This window comes from Pseudopodoces humilis, chromosome 2 (genome assembly GCF_049639895.1).
Source record: "Pseudopodoces humilis isolate 2021_Gansu_Grassland_sample_001 chromosome 2, ASM4963989v1, whole genome shotgun sequence".
Taxonomy (NCBI): domain Eukaryota; kingdom Metazoa; phylum Chordata; class Aves; order Passeriformes; family Paridae; genus Pseudopodoces; species Pseudopodoces humilis.
Window position 1 is genome coordinate 102,978,525 of NC_142201.1, and position 17,561 is coordinate 102,996,085.

The window sequence follows — 17,561 nt, forward strand, 5'->3', positions numbered from 1 at the left end:
CTTATTGCATTAATGATGACTCAGTCATGAGGACAGAGAGAAGACATTGTAAAGTTAGATACTCAAAAATGGTAAAATGCAGAAGTGACCCAGTGTTAATAAGAACAATAATCCCATTATTATATTTTTGCCACCCTAAACTTTCATAGCTTATGTTGTGATAATTGTAATTAATGTAATTTACTTTGTAACAAACAAATTATTAATAAAGAATATATTACATACAGATCATTGTAAATATTTTTGCATTCAGTGTCAGCTCACGTCTAGCTGCCTCCTGAGCGTTAATGCACCTGCACTGTATTGCAAAAGCAAGCCATTCAAAATAAATTACTTGAGATTCTGAATGTATGCCATTTTCCTGTGAACAATGAAAGCCATGTGAGGAATAGAAATGAACTGGAATGCATGATGCTAAAGTTGCAGCTATGTTGTGTTAACAGCGTTGTTAAAACCCAGCGAGCTGGGTCTCCAGCATGCAGAATGTGGCATTGAATTATAGTGACAGATGCTGGGGCTTCCTTTTAAGTAATGATTTCCCTCTTTACCTTCCACATGCTAGTAGAGTTGAGATTGAAGTAAGTTATTTCCCTTTGTTTGTGTTTGACCCAGCTATATTTTGTCAGTAACACAGGAGAGCCGGAGCCTGCCAAGGGAACTGCAGTGCCCGTCACCCACCTGCACGGCTGCTGAAGCCAGAGGTGGTTTGCCCACGTGGATGCTCCACAAGATGCCTCAGGGAGAGACTCAGGATTACTTCAGAGTCACATGAAATAACTGCATACATTTTTTGCAAGCTCGTAGTTAATGACAACATCAGCATTATCAACTACCATCTCCTTGAAGTCTTAAAAGGAAAGTGGCAACTGCTCCCAGGGTGCTCTGTCCCAGCACTGGCTGGAGCAGGGTGCCCTGGGAACACTCAGGAAGGCTCATACATGTGGCAGACAATGGAATGCATGTGCAATACAATGCAAGCTGTGCATCCTAATCAGAATAAAGGGCTTTGGCACATGGTAGGAGGGCAGAGGTGCCTGGAAACACCAGTGCCAAAAGCTGAGGAGTCTGTAGCTTTGAGCACCTCAGCTGAGGATCAACATTTTTTGAATGCAGAGAGAACTTGGCTACATGAATCTTTTTTACAGGATCACAGGGCACTGGAGCTGGAAAGCTCCTCTGAAGTTTGCCTGGGCCTAGTCCCTGTGCAGAGCAGGGCAGTTGAGTCTTGGGCCCTTTTAGCCCCACTGCTGAAGGTCGTTTGTTCGCCTTTTTCTTGTACTTTGATCCTTCTTTCCACTTTCACACTGCCTCCTTTCCCTGTTGTCAGCACAAATAACAGTGCAGCTGCCTGCTGAAGTGAATGATGAATGTACCCGAGTTCAAACTACACTTCACCATATGTAAGCAATTTTAAACCATATTGTGTCTCTGATGTGGCTCACGGCAGCTGCACCAGTGCTTATGCTGACAAGATAGGAGGGAGCCCAAGGCCAGGAAAGAAGAGTCAGGACAGGCTGGGCCAAATCTTTCTGCAGCATGCCAAATGCTGCCATTCAAAATGCACAGCCAGAGTCACCATTTGAGGCTTCTTAATTTTATGCAAATACTTACACCGATACCACTTGAGACATGGATACAGCTGTAGCAATGTGAAAGTGCCTGGCACTGGCACAGCTCCTGAGCCTGCTGCAGCTGTACTGCCTGCAGGGCACTGCTGGAATCTAAATCCTCCCTTGACCATGGGAGAGCTCACCTGGTCAGCTGCCTGCCTCATTCTGTACAGAGCACACAAGATGCCACCATGGCAGTCTGAGCCCACACAACCAACCTCAGGAACAACATGTTTTATCCGAAATTCCACAAGACTGCAGGGCCTGGCCACCACGGAGAAGATTCTGGGAAGTGTGAGAAGGGCTGAGCACAGCGCTGCTCCTCACACACCCATAATTACAATGGCTTTGGGAGAAACAGAACTCCTTCAGAAGTGGTCTCAACTAAACAGAGAGAAGGAGCAGCTCCATCTCACAACTCCCTTTTGATAGAACAATGCTGTATGCAAGGATGGAGGGAAAGCACTTCCACTTAATCTCTTTGCAGCATAGACACAGCTATCGGTGACTCTTCAGGCTTTGTGGCTCTCCAGGTCCAGGCCAGCATGTAAAATGTTACATGAGATTCTTTTGGGTGTGAACAGGAGCACAGCTACCAAACACAAGCTGAAACTCTCCTGTAACAAGAAAGCTCTGGCAAGAAGTAAAGTACATGAAATGCACTACTTCTCCTCATTTAATAGCGTTGGCACAAGAGTCAGGGAGTTTTTCACCTGCTGACCATGTGTGACCAAGCTGTTCTATGTATTACAAAGGATAAATGATTGAAAAAATAATCTATAGCAAGTTAAACTTTCCCCTGATATCTCCAGCCACTCCTAAAAAGCCACAATAATCTATAGAGTCAAAACCCCAGGTTTAACCATTTTTATCTTTCAAGCCCAAGGAAGGTGGCAGAGAACAGACTGAGACTAAATCTTCAGACTTTCTGTGTGGCATCAGCCCAGCTTTCAAACTCGTGTCCTGCTTACACCACACAACATAGAGTTAATAACCCATACTTGGTGACCTCAGGCAGGGCTGACTTCTGGACTAACTACCCAACACACAAAGCACCTTCCAAAAAACTGGACATCTGGTAAGAACACAGGGGTTAGCCAAGCAATTCCTCAGAGAGACGACAAGCAAGTTTTACACTTACTCATTTCTTGAGGGGGGAAAAAAAAAAGTAAATTTCTTTGCAAAACTGACACACATTTACCTTCAATAACAGCAGTTATATATCTATATATTATATATATAGATATATATATTATATATTATATATATTGGTTTTTTTACTAACAATATATACCTATTAATTTAGCTATAGAATTTAAATACAAAAAAAAAGTTTATTTCACTTATTCCTTTAAGAACATACTTTAGTGCAGCAAGCTTTACAAAATTTTCCACAGAGTTCTACAAAATTCACTTTTTAAACAAAACTATAAGCTTCCACAGTTACTCTTACCTTTCTCTGACTTTCTTAAACACCAGCAATTAAGCACTTAGATGATGGTGATCACTGAGGGCAGGAAAAGACACTTTCTCATCTTATATGGAGCACACCGTAGCAAAAAAGGTAAATTCTGTCAACAAATCATTACATTACAGAACATACACTAAACAGAACAGGCAGTTGCTGCTTTTTGACAAGGCAACTTTCATACCAATCCAAATGGAATTTTACCCTGATTAATTACTTGCCAAATTCACTCAGAGACAAGTTTAGGCAGCGTGGAGTCAAAGGAGAGAATGAGGAATAAAATATTTTGGCACACAGACAAGTGTTTCTTAAAGGCAAAGTATGTTTTCTGTAATTACAATTTGGAACTTTTTTTTTTTTAATTGGTGACTTGAACCTGTGATATTTAGAAACCCTACACACTTTAATTTTTCTCAAAAAGTTATTCCTATTTCCTTGGATGGTCCTATTTGACTGTTCATGTGCAGTAACAAAACTCATTAAATGGAACTTTGGCTTGACAAAATATGAATTTATTCTAGAATTATCTGTGCTCCTCTCAAAACCAGAAGCAAAAGTAACTGAATAACTTTTCAGCATTATAACCACCAGTTTCACAATGGATGATGTGGTTACCTTCAGACCACAGCGTAACAGATGCCCCTAGACCGATGTTTAAATTAATAACTACGTATTTACAATAGTTAGAAACCAGCACAGGTATTTCTCAAGAGCACAGACAGATGTAGTTAAAGGTGGGTTTGAGCCTCAAGCATGCTCATGCTCACTGCTACTGCCTAAATTCTGTGTGTCCTTCACTGTGCTCTGATTTATGTGGACTGTGACAGGTAATGAGTTACCAAAAATGCCCAAATATTAGCAGGGTACCAGGCTCCAAAAATTGATTTAGTAAATTCCAGTCCATTAGATCAGATTAAAGTGGTCTCATCCTTACATGGTTAAGTAAATTAATATTTTCATTATGAAATCAATACCCAGAGTCTCCACACTGCAGGAGACAATGGGGACCCCATAACCAGCCTGGTTTAAAGAGCACACTCTTCTTGCCTCTGGACTTCTGCGTGGTAAATTGGGGAGCAGGAGGAATAACGAAGTGCACAGACATGGATTACCACACCACCTCCATTAACAGATTATGCTGAAGCATGTGTTAACTGTAACATTCAAGTATCTTTTATTAAGTGTTATAAAATATATACAATCTCAAAACAACAGTGCATTTTGCACACAGTTTGTAAGCCCTCATGGGTATCACTACAGCATTCAATAGATGACACACTTCCTTACGAAATCAGCAGACCAGAAAGTTAGAATAACCCACATCTACTCTATTTCAGATTACAATTTCTTTAACACCCCACTGCTTAAGGCTATATTTCTGCTACCTGAGTTGATTTTGTTAACTTCACAATTTTCGCATCTCCAGGAATGGGGTGGGGGGAGCAGACAGGAGGGATGGTGCACGCTTTTCAGAACACAAAAGTAGTAAGAAAAACGTCAGGAGTGGCTTTGTAAACTTTGCATTAAAAATATGAAAAAGAAAAAAATTTGGTACTTACAAAACTGAATACAGTCTACTTAAAAATCTTGAATCTAAAGTGAGATCAAGTTAAAAAAAACCCAGCACTTCATTTCATAATGTACTTCAGTTTCACCATACTGGAAAGTCATGCAAAAACTGATGCCTGTTTCTTCATGCTTATACCACTGTTATGTCACCAATCTTGTGTGCGATGTCATACTACAAAAAGAAAGAATATCATTAATCTATATCAACAAGAGGCTAGATACTGTAACATAGAGTAATTAAATGTACTACTCAGATCATCACCAAATTTGTGGTCATTCAGATTAGGGTTTATACCACTGTCTGAGTAAAAAGATGCAGTGGTGCAGCAAATTGAAACTTCATTTAACAGGAAATTTTGAGTATCTCATGAATTTCCCAGTGCATACCTACTGCATTGCACTCTTAAAAGTACCTGTCAAAATCCACTAAATGTCTCTTTCCTAAGAGTAAGTAACTTCTAAGAGTTTCCAAGTTTCATACAGTAACTTGCATTGTTAAAGACTCACACAGTTGTTGTTTACTGCCATGAATGCTCAGTTTTCTCAAAGTGCCTCATCCCAACTGGCACACTTGCTCACTTCACCATTTCTTTAGAAATCACTTCTAGTTCTTTGACTATTATTGTTGACTTTTCTGGGGATAACATTTTGTACAAAGATAAAAAAAATAATTCTTTGTTCCAGTTACAGTTCCCTATAAGCTCTGTGTTCTTTGAGTTCATATTCTAAGACTGGTTTTCTAAGAAAAATGATAAATCAGCATTTTTTGCCACATCTCCATGCTACAAAATGCACTTTCTACATGCTGCCTTTACCCAGATGCTGCTGACAGTGATCAGTATTAATTCTGCAAACATTATAATACACCAGAAAGCAACTCTTCCTAACTAATAATCCACAAATGTATATGGATGTATTTGTTTACTGGAAACATGTCATTTTCTTACGGAATTTCAGCTTATTACAGGCCTTTGTATAATTACACACATCCTCACAAATTTTTAAGACCTGTCTCAATGCCACAGTAGTTTCTCCATAAGACCAGCAGTAAAAAAACAACTGACTCAGGCTATTTCTGCAACATCTCACTTTCTTTCTTGCACACTGTCACAATGCAATTGGAATTACACATCAAATGGAATCTTCCACGTGACAGTAAAAGGAACCGAGTGCCTTCCCAAAACTTTGCTTGGAAGAGTAACTCAAAGCAGCACCAGGTTCTGCTTGCCAGGAAATCATGACCTTTGGCTTCTTTCTATTTCAAGCTCTTACCTGGCATGAGAACCTGCTGTTCTCTGAACTTCATTCTGGCTATTGTTCACATAATTATCATTGTGGGGAATATTAAGAGGTGCATTACTTGGGACCGAACACTGAGGCCAGAAGTGCCCTTTCTGTATTCCTGTCTTTGCACCATGGATTGCACAATGCTGCTATTTCCCACCTATAGCATTTATAGTTCTCAAGTTAATAATTAGCAAACATATGCCTTCTAAATAAAGTCTAGCTGCTCCACACTTAGTTCATGCTATTCCCATTCTGCTGGAAGAGCCTGAAGAAACAGCTCTTACACTCCAAAGCCTTTATAAATCCAGCTTTCCTCAGGGATAGGGCAGGTATTCATGTGTGCAAGCAGGGGTTCATGTAATGATGTCTCTCCATCAAGCTACTCTTTGCTCCATTTCATGAATGAGTCAAGAGGCAATTAGCACACCCTGCTTATGGAGAAAATTCTGCTACATGGCACACAGGGACAAGCTGGGATGGGGGAATAGTTCTTGATACCCCAGTTGTCTGGGAAAGCAAATGTTTTTTTAAAATCTGATGTTTAAATGAGCTAGAAAAGCAAACACAATCCATTCTCCCTTGCTGCACTGCCCTGATACTTTCAGTCTTGATTTTCTTTTCCTTTCCTCCTCATCCAAGCAAATCTCTAGCAATAAAAAAAAATTATTAAAATAAAGAAAAATGCAGTCTGGCAAGTGAACCTTAACATGCAGCTAGAGGCTGTTCATGCAGCAGTGATAAAGAATAAATAAATAATAATTTAAAAAAAATTAAAACATCCACCCCCACAGTGTTGTAACTTATAAACAAGATGTGGTAAATCCTTTGGATCATGCAAGGAAAACTATCAGTTAATAAGAAACTACTGTCTGCCCAGGTACTTGCAATCATAACCCCATTAAGTTTAAGCTGGAAAACCAGAAGCCACTTTGAAATACACTGTATGAAATGGAGTTTAAAGTGCCTAATGCCTAAAGCAGAGGCAAGTAAAATTGGTTAGGAACAGAAAATATGATAGAAAGTGACTGTAAAAAGAACGACCCTCCACAAAAGCATGATCAAAAGCAACATACCACATTCAGAAAAAAAGAAAAACCTGTCCTGCTCCAGTAGTGAAATCCGTACTGCAGTCAGGAATAAAAAGACAGCATGTGATAGAAAGAGGAAGGTCAGGCACCAGTGTAAGCGGGAAGCTGTAGGTAAAGCATATAAAACAACAAACACCAGAGCCAGCGATGCCAAGGAGCTTTCCACCTCTCTGGTTGTATCTCAGCCTGTCACACACAGGGTTAGACACCTCCAGTGTCAGTAACGATGAAGGAAGATGCTCAGCACATCTGGAGTCTGTATTTACATTATCTCACTCCGAAAATACCTTCCAAGACACCTGCAGTGAGCAGCAGGGAAAAGGTGGTGAGGGAGCATCAAGTGACCCAGTAGACTGATGAGGACACCTCCCCTCACACTGGCAATGGGCTTTGGGGGATCTTTCTTTTGTCAGGACAGAATTAAAAAACAAGAAGCAGCAGGGAACAGAGACAACCACAGATGGTCTCATCAAGATAACTATCTTTAAATACACCTATTTCAAATTTAACTAAGATTATGAACAAAATGGAAGAAAGTACTAGATGGGAATCTGGTGAAGACTGAAAAGACTTGCCAAGGATAGCTTTAAAAACAAATGACAGTGCCATGGGAAACCCTAGTTCCAAAAGGTACAGAGAGTCAACAGAAAGCTCCATTCTAACAGTTATGAGAGATGATGAGCAAAGAGAAAATGTTAATGACAACAGAAAATAAAAAATTTAAAAAACCCCCACCATTCAGCTAAGTCATGACAGAGCCAGGACATCAACCCTAATTCTCCGCCTCGTTAATCGGAGTCCTCCGCCTTGGGATTTTTTTGCTATTGTTTTTATTGCTGGTGAGTGAGCTTCTGTCAGCCGTGTCAGGCATTATAAGGATATCCTCAGCCTCCTTGCACGTTCAGCAATTTTCCCTCCATGTACAAACCATAAAGCCAGCAGCAAATTAACTAGCTCATATGGTTGGCACAGACATGAGATGTTGACAGAATTAAATTCACATGTAGAACGTAACCCAATTTTTACTGTCAGTTGAAAACCCAGTTTGCTCAGGTAACACCAGGGGCAGGGAAATGATGCTAATTTCTAATAGGCAACAAAAGGGACTGTTGAGCATAAAGGCTGTAATGCTCCTTCCAGCCCTTTCATCTAGGAATAAAGGACTTTAGGTGGGTTGGTTGAGATTCCTGCCTGCCCACCCCGTTCAGATGAGCAAAGACCATACTGAGAATAATACACCTAAAATACTTCAAGTGGCAACATAACCTTGATTTTAAAAACAGAACTGCTGTCTAGAACTTTGATGCCTTTCAAGTATGCAAATCTAGCAAGATCACAACTGTAGGTTATCTGCACAAGAATCACAATTTTCATTGTCTTGCTGCTAAATCAAAACCAACAGGCACACTGATGATCGAGCTGAGGATTTTTTTCCCCTTAATGAGCTGCAAATAAAGAACCATCCATTGGTGACCTTAAAGTCAGTCAGAAAAATACTGAGATTTTAATGAGTAGCTCTAAGGTCTGCTTCATCTTAAGCAATTGGGAAATAGATACACCTATTTTTTTGGCAAATGAAAGGGATGTAGAAGTATGTACTTCAATCCTAGCAACAGTGTGTGTACAGACTACATAAATTTGTGATGTTTCTCATCACAACTGTTAAAACCTATCAAAAACTACATTTATAACTCAACTGTACATTTCTAGAGCTTTTTGTTAAAACTTATTAAAAAAAAAAAGTTTAACTGCTGCAGATTTCTCACTTCAATTATTTTCCTGAGTAAACAGTAAGAAAATAACCATTTGGTACCTTAGAAGGTTCCTCAGCTTTCTGTTGGAAAACACTCTTAGAAAGTCACTGCAGAGCACCAGTCATTCACATTTAGGCACAGAGAGATGTGTACAGAGGCTGCCAAAGCATCAGCTGTGGGGGACATTCATAATTCCCAAACACAACATTTATTACTCTTATTTAGCCTTTTTTTCCTTTTTTTTTTCAAATGGGCTGGAGACAGTAAAGGAACCCACAGCATTTTTTTGTTGTTTTTTGAAGTTCTGTGTTTTAAACACAGTGGGTTTTCCCATGTTAAGCAGGAATACAAGATCATTCAATTAAATAGGTTACCTAAAGAGGTCACCCAAACCACAACTCAAGTCCAAAGCAAAAGATATTGCAATGCCTAAGCAACTTCATTTTGAATCACAGAGCACAAGGACGAAACCAGGACAAGACCAAACAGTTCATTTCAAGCTGTGTCCTTTTAGTAAGTCTGAATTATTCTCATGTACCAACAAGAAAGAGGGAAGAATATGCGAAAATAAACTAATTGCAAGCTTTATTTTGTATTTTATAGATGAGATGAAGAGTTTCTGGTCTTGACAGTTACAGGATTGGAAGTGACATCGAAGGGCATTTTATTTATCTGGAGAAGTGCAGCGCTAGCAGCCACAACATAAGCTTTTTGACATGTTTCACAAACCACCAGCTGTGGCCCAGAATTGGCATCTTCTTTAGTAGTCAAAACTATTTAGTAGTTTTATGTATTCCCACCAGTTACCTTTATTCCCAGTCTAAGGTATCAGCTTCCCTCCCACCTGAGCTATTGTACTGGGAAACAGAAACCTTAAGTTAACTTTCTCTTGATCTCCTGCAGCTAAGTAAGGCATAACATAAGTGTTTTGATTTCAGCAAACAGTTTCTTTGAAACACCACCCACTCAGCTGCCTGAGGAGTCATCTGTGAGAGGCTGGGACTGCAGAGTCCTTAAACATCGGGAACAAATGCTCTGCTGCACACTTTAACTTCCATGAAATCTGACTAATCCCAACTGCTGTTTCACAGGTAAAATATTACCAAGTGACACAAAATATAGAGATTCAGATCCCTGGATGGCATAATAGTTTCAATTACAAATCATTGACCAGGACAAGTCACAAGTTGTAAACAGGTGTTACTTCACTTGTACAGCAGTAACTGGCCACAAGAAACAAAAGCTCAAGTTGCTTTCCTACTCACACAGAACCTGACATAATTGGAAGCTATTTACTAATGGTACTAAATTACTTCTATAGCTCTTTACCATCTGATTCAGTACTCCTTCACAGCAAATTCTAACCCAAGTGACCACCACACCCCTGGAGTTGTTTGTGCCCAGAGCACTGAAAAGCTGAGCTGTCACCATTTGCCCTGTCTGGAATGTTCAGGAGAATCTACTTTCTTCTGCTTCTTTATAAAGGACTGTTAGTAATAATATAACCAGTCATCACCTGCAGAAATTATGGTTGGTAGGCAGAGCACAAGGCTCTGTGATTTGAGCAGTGAAGCTATGCTGGCTACATAAGCAACTCAATGCAAAAATTTTTTGCAGACTCTGAAGACTCTAAGCCAGATGTTGCTACACACCAGAGTATGAAAAGGCTCCAAGAAGTTGGAAAGTTCGTGCATGGTTCCAGAATTTCCATCCCTGGTACAAAACTCCACGGAAACTGATCAGACTCACTGCTTTCCTCTCCTCATTTTACAATTAGGAAAAATTCTCTGGGAAAGGAAGTACAATACCCTTCAGATACAGCACTTGGCTTCTGCCCTGCCTGCAGCTCCCCAGAGCCACAGCTTCCAGCCCTGGAAGTGGGACAACTGTCAAGGCATCACGCAGCTCCCTGCGCTTCCTAGCGGACACACTGCCTCCAGAGGTTTTTCCCCTAAGAAAAAATTAGATTAACATCTGAAAGCACATAATTTTATCTTTGGTAATGTCTCTTCTAATATTGCCACTTTTTAAATCTGTTACATAATCAAGTTGTGTAACCAACAAGCTCAACTTCCTTACAAAGCTGGTCCTCTCTGCATCTATCAACCCTGGCATCATGCAGGGTTCCTGCATGAATTGCACTGCTTTGTTTCCCAAAAATTACAGTACAGTCCTTCATCTGTTCCTCTGGACAGCATTGACCAAAAGAAACTTTACTAAAATGAGGACCCAAATAGCAGCTGGTGTCACTAAATACTACTGACTTTGCATATCCAAAGCGACCTGACCAGTGCTTCAACAGCTGAAAGCTGAAATCTGAAAATTTACAAGGGTGACACTGACTGATTTCCAACGATACAAAAATCAAAAGATACTTAAAGGCTCCCTATTTCCAGAAACTTGACTTTGAACGGGAAGTCAGAAGCAGAGACAACACAATCCTCCAGGCCAGTTTTCTGCCAGAATGGTTATTTTATAAAATTAAAGGTTCATACTCTTCTCCTGATAGTTGTGCCTGCACCATTCTGCAAAAAAGCCTAAAGCAAATTAAGAACAGCAACAGAATCATTGTAACTCAAGTACACACATTATTTTTATATTAAGATGCAAGTCTTCATGCTTTAAGAAATCACCTACAGTCATACACAAGCTAAAACTAGTTTTAGAATAAACTGAGATTTGGAAAGGTAGGCAACATTCATAGCTTTGTTTCATTCTGTTCTTGCTTCTGCTACTTAATCAGCTATCTTCTTTACAAACTATTCCACTTTATGAATTTTACAGATAGGAAATAAGGCTAAGTTGCTGTTATCTGCTTTTGAAAAGAGTGTAGCAATTATCTATCAGTATTATCATAGATCTTTGAAAACTCAAGCTGCTCCATTATGGAAACAAATCTGAGATAGTAAGCTCAAAAGACACAGCCAAGAGGTTCAGGGAAACAAACAGCCAGACTTCTTATGACACTTTATCCAAAGCATTATCTAATACACATATAAAGGTCCACAGAGGTTCTGTAGAGCTACCAGGTGCTGAGTGCCCTCTGTTCTGTCAGGACACTCAGGAAAGTTCTAGCTGTTTTGCTGGAATTCCACAGACAAGCTGGAGGTAGTATTCAGCTTCTGGTTCACGGTCACCTACCCTCCAAATAAAAGACCTGAGGAGCAGCTGAGGCATGCAAGAGCCATCTGTGACAAAACTGCGACCCTAAGTTCAACACTTACATCCTTTCCCAAGTCTTGACATGAATGTTAAAAAGAGTGTAAGAGAGGTTTCTTAGAGCTCTATAAATAAACATGTATTTCCATTTTTATTAGGTTTCTTTTGGTATTTAAGCAAGTCTTAATTTAATTTTTTTCAAAAAAAAAACCCAAAACCCAAAACTAGAGGTTTATCCACCAGTACTTCATTTAACTTCACATGCTTCTGCATGCATGTATTGTTTTTTTTATATATACAAAGAAGTGACTGGAACATCTGGCCTGGCCCACATTAATATATGAAGATAGGCCTGCATTATAACATAGGAACATGCATGCATTATGAGCAAAGTGAGCTAATTATGCCTCCAATGATATGAACTTAATACATGCAAACAGAGCCCATGCCAGACTTTGGATCTACCCCCGAGATGACACTGGAGAAATCACATTAATCTCAGGTAAAATGACAAGGACAATAATCAGCTGGTTTGCAAGGCCAAGTGGTGCAGAGTATCCCAAGTCAGCTTTGTCAAAATTGAAAGGGATGCAAATAAACACATTAATAATAAAAACCCTGAGCATTTTATCAACATACTTTGAGTGCTGTCATCCTGCTTATTTGAACTTTAAAAGACAAAGACTAATCAGTTTCAGGAATTTTTGGTTCTACCTAAATTAAAGGGGGATGAAATCTAATCTAAAGTTTCTTTCCAGCCTTATGTTTCAGAATAGCTGTATCTATAATTAATAACCCCACCTAAAAAGTGCATATTTTAAAATATCTTAAGTTTTACTTGCCTTGGATGGGGGTTGGGGGGGGAGGAGCAATAAATAAAGTTATTCATGTCAGCATGGTATACACAGCCATATTTATTAGTTCACTTCCAATTACATAAAAAAAAAGGTGAAGCCATATACAAGTGCTGCTTTAAAATAAAGACAGACTACTGCTTTCTCCAACAGTTTTATTTCAAAAAGTACACAAGTCTGTCATGGAACTAGAGCATTTTAAAATTTTGGATTTTGTTTTTTTACAAATTCACTCACAATACCTGTATTTTAAAATACCATTTCCCCAAAAGTGTGAATATAAAAACCTCATACTGAAATTCATATCAATGTTCAAAGTCCATGCTTTGTGCATGAGAAGTGTAACACAACATTGCAATATTTTGGATCCCAGGAAGTTGTTATTGCTCTGATTTCAGCTGAGCTATGCCTCAGTGCTAGGGGACTATTCAACAAAGGGCCCCAGAAAGCACCTATCAAGTGTATAAAACAAGGTTTAAGTGACACAAGTAGCATAATATCTTTAGACTGGAACAAAGACCTAGAGCGATCCAGAATATATACACTGCTCAGAACAAAACTAAAAGCTTGTCATGGAAACCAGTAATATACAATATTCAGCATTACAGAAAATCTTGCAATTCAGAAGTCTTACTTGCACTATTAAACAGGAAGCATACATCTAATATGAATGAGACTGTCAAGATCTGAGAAAGACGTATGCATTGTACATTTCTTTCAAAAGTCATGTTTTACCCCTCCAACAAGGCATTTCTGTGCACCACACAGTTTTGGAAGAAGTATTTGTTTTTAGGGAAGGAAGTTTCACACAAGTATCTTTAAATACCTACTGCAGAAAGTTGATGAAAACTCTTGTAATGTATGGACAAGTGTTACATAACCTCTACAGTATTACAAGTCTAACACTTTATTCACACCATGCTAAAATTGAGGGGTTTCTTTTCTATATATAGTAGTCCTCAACAGGCAATTTTACAGTCATGATATTAACTAGAGGTTTCTTGAGCTCACTCAGATAGATTATATACACAATGGTACCACCCTCCCTCCCTTCCCCCCCCCCTTTTTTTTTTAACAAAATGAGACATTAAAAATGCCACCTCCTAACTGGTGTATCAGCTGCCATTACTTCCTAAAAGTGTTCTGTCAGCAGAGCTCTCTGTCACATCGGACACCTCACATGTTTAACCAGTTCATCTCCCACACAGCTAGAAATAAGTGTTAAAATATAGTAGCTGCTTTTGAGAATCATAATCCAGTGTAAGTGAACAATCTAGTGACAAAAGAAATAATTTATAGTAGCAGTATTATGTTTTCATAGTAGTGTTGCATCCACCCAAAAAGGCATGATGATAGCAACTTGAGGCAGAGTTTACCCCAAGTCAGAGGTTCTATATTTCAGATAAGGACTGTGTCAGATTCCATTTCTATCATTTTTCCATGCAATTACATAAATAGAAAGACACTGTCAAGGCTGCTAAGCCTAACAGCCAGGCTCTGAGGGCACATCCAGCTGTCCTTCTGCCCATTTATTATTTTGCACAAGCTGACAGATCATCAAGCATGTGTAAACTCTGCTCCATGTGCTTTACTGAGACAGGTTTCTGAGTTTGAGTGTCCTAGGGCTTACCTGACTGTAAGTTACAGGGTCTCAGGCCAAACCAAAACCAAACCAAACAAAAAGTTTATTTTAAAAAAAACCTCAAACCACCAAAAAACACGTAAGTCCACCAAAGGCTTAGAATCAAATTTAGTAGGTTTGCTGCCTGGTTCTTTAGTTTATAGCTCTCTCTCAGTCTGTGATTCAGTTTAGTCTTACACTCAACTTGTATTTGTAGTAACTATACCCTTTTCATTAAGAAAGGCCTTTGTTTCAAGGTAAACAATCAGTGTATGATTAACATCTTGGAAGTCTCTTCTATCACAATAATTGGATGCAAAAAGATGTCTCTTCATCTATAGTTCTTCAGAAGCTACGTTTGGCACATTTACTAAACCTATTATTTACCACATAAATAAAAGTCAATCATCCCTCTCATTGGTACAATAACTGAAGAGCTTTCAGGAACACAAACACTCAAATCATAATTAGCAATTGAAGGAGTTAAGTGACATTTTGAAATACAGAACAATACAGAGAGAGACACTGAAGTTCACATCCAAAAATAGGCATGAAGAGGTATAAATAGTACATAAGAATCAAGAAATCAGATCACAGTGTCATGTTTTAAGAACTGTACCATCATCTAAGCACCTGTTCATACAGTATGTTTAGGCACCAGAAATTTCATAAAAACTGAAGTTACAATCAGGTAAAGTTTATTGACAAGGCACACATGAAAGATAAAAAATCTGATCTCTAACAGTATCAGTTTACAATCTAAAAAAGTCCCAAGTGTGTAAAACTAACTCTATATTAATAGCCATTCAAGTTTCTAAATTCAATATGAAGGGTATGTTAAAATCATGAAATTGTTTGGGTTGTAAGGAGCTTAAAGATGACCTTGTACCAACCACTGCAATGGGCAGTGGGGAATTTCTTTACATTTAATAGTGCCAGCCAAAAATTGTGCACCTGTTTACAGATAGGACAAACATTTAGGAGTAAGCCAAAGAATTTATCACAGATCTATAGGCAGCTACAGATAAGCAGATACTAAACCTAAAAGTCTGGGGTAATGTTGTTTTCTCTCACTGTTGCTACACACAAATAATCCTAACATCTTTCAACAGGCTATTCAGATATTACCTTCATTAACATCAGTGCATGTACTATAATCATTTACACTTTTCCAAAATACCTTGCAATTCAATATCTTTAGCTAGAGTAAGCTAAAAGAACTCTCCCCCACCTGCTCCCCAGCACAAGATAAAGAAGGTAGAAAACAGGAAGGAAGAAAAAATTCACAGATTCAAACTGTACTGAGTTTTAAATGGAGCTTTTGCAGGTGTATAACAACAGTCATCAGAAGCTACCAGAAGTCCTTAAATACACATGAAAGTAAGACAAGGAATTGTTGTGTTTCTCCTGTATTGCTTTAAGTTTGCAAAATTGGGAAGAAGCGTTTTCAATCTTGAAACATGAGATTTGTATCAACAATTCTGGGTAACTATTTCCTCTCAGCTACATGAAACTCTTGCTCTCCAGTCTGAACATTGGCTCAGAATATTTAGGGCTGTTAAAGAGGCAAGAAAAAATGAGCTTTGAACTCCTTGCAAATTCATACAGCCAGACATTAGCACATTGAACAAGGACTGACTGCTGCTTAGGTGCATATGAGAAAAAGTTGTTTTCACAGTGTTTAGAGCAAGAGGACAGAGACATCAAATACCAGTTACTTAACAGGTTTCATCAAATCTCCATGGAGCTTCTAGGAAATTGCTTTGTGGAAAAAACCTAAGAGCAGTGCCTTAGTATTTAACCAGGCACTGGAAAAATGGAAGGTACAATTAACTTAAAGACCTGTATAAAAATACATTAATTCATTCTTACTGTGACAGTAACAGTTGGTCTGTAGGTTTTAGAGCTTAGATCCCTCTACCAACAACCTGACAGGACCTCTTGCATCAGATAATCTAAGTATTAAGTTATCTGACAGGACCAGAACTAGCTGTTGTAGAAAAATTTGTGTTTCAAAGAACTTGCAAGGTTTCCTGTCATACTTCCACTAACTGCTATTTTAAATTCAGAACAGATTAATTAAATTAATTGAACCAATCAAATAACTGTTTGCCCTGAAATAAGAGCTCAGGTACTCCAAACAAACATCATCAGGTTAAAGAACCACATAAATACTCAATTTGAACAGAATTCAAAGTCATCCTTGGTATTTCAGACCCCTGCAACTATACCAGACAGTGGCCAAATCAAAATATTTCTGTTATTCCACAACTGAGAATAAAGTCTCAGGAACCCTGAGAAACTTCCTGGTCTACATATGAAATGCTTTTGTTATTTCTCACCTGTGTCTCACTGTTACACATTCAGAACTGTTCAGTAGCTGACAGTGTCAGAGCCTCCTCAGCAACCTACCAGAGGTTCAAATACCTTCAGTGTCCGACATTTATTTATGAACTTCAACGCGTTTAGCAAATAGTTCAACTGTCATGTGTGAATAAGTTTACAATTAAATATGAGAACTGGTGGCTTGTCAAACTAACTTGTATATTTTCTTCAAGGTAAATTTCATGCCAGTGTTTAAATGAGGGTTGGAACACAGTAGTTTTCTCTAGTACTTACAATGAACACTTTAAGAAACAGCTTTTAAATTAATATTTTAAACTATCGACCCATCTTTGCTTTGTGCTGGAATCATCACAGGAACAGCTCCCATTCTACTTAAATTAGGTGCAGCTACCTTTGAAGGTGCAAAGGCTGGGTTTTGAGCAGGAGCACGTTCAAAGTCTTCACTTGGAACTTGACTGTATGGAGTTTTGGTATATCCTTCCATGTTGGAGGGAGACATTGAGCCCAGGGAAGAACGATTGCTGCCAATGTAGCTGCGAGCTGTAGAACTGCGACTTTTTGGAGGTGGAACATCTTCTCTGAAATGAACAAAAATCAAAAAAATCAGTTGCAGAACAAGAATTCAGTCACCATTACTTTAAAACAAATACTCGGTTTGTTTTTTTCTATTCTAATGCAGTAGTCAAAAATATCCTTATATCTTCCTTTAAAGTAACAAAACCTCTCCAAACCCTCAATATTCATTGCCTCCAAGATGTTTGCTGAAATTAGACACTAACAAGCCATTAGTGTGTTATAATAAGCT

General features: G+C 38.7%; 1 protein-coding gene across 2 annotated transcripts in view; it reads right to left on the bottom strand.

The window, feature by feature from the left end:
• Positions 1-4,228: 4,228 nt before the first annotated feature.
• The window catches only part of CXADR (CXADR cell adhesion molecule), a 33,285-nt gene continuing 19,952 nt past the window's right edge, over positions 4,229-17,561 (bottom strand). The window contains exons 7-8 of one of the 2 annotated variants that reach the window (XM_014253616.2): positions 17,148-17,334; positions 4,229-4,819 (exon numbers count right to left, since the gene is read on the bottom strand). In XM_014253616.2, the coding sequence (XP_014109091.1) occupies positions 4,778-4,819; positions 17,148-17,334 (229 nt within the window). In that variant the 3' untranslated portion in view covers positions 4,229-4,777. Of the gene's footprint in view, positions 4,820-12,930; positions 17,335-17,561 lie in introns of those variants that run through there. The other variant, XM_014253615.2, reaches the window with a different exon arrangement.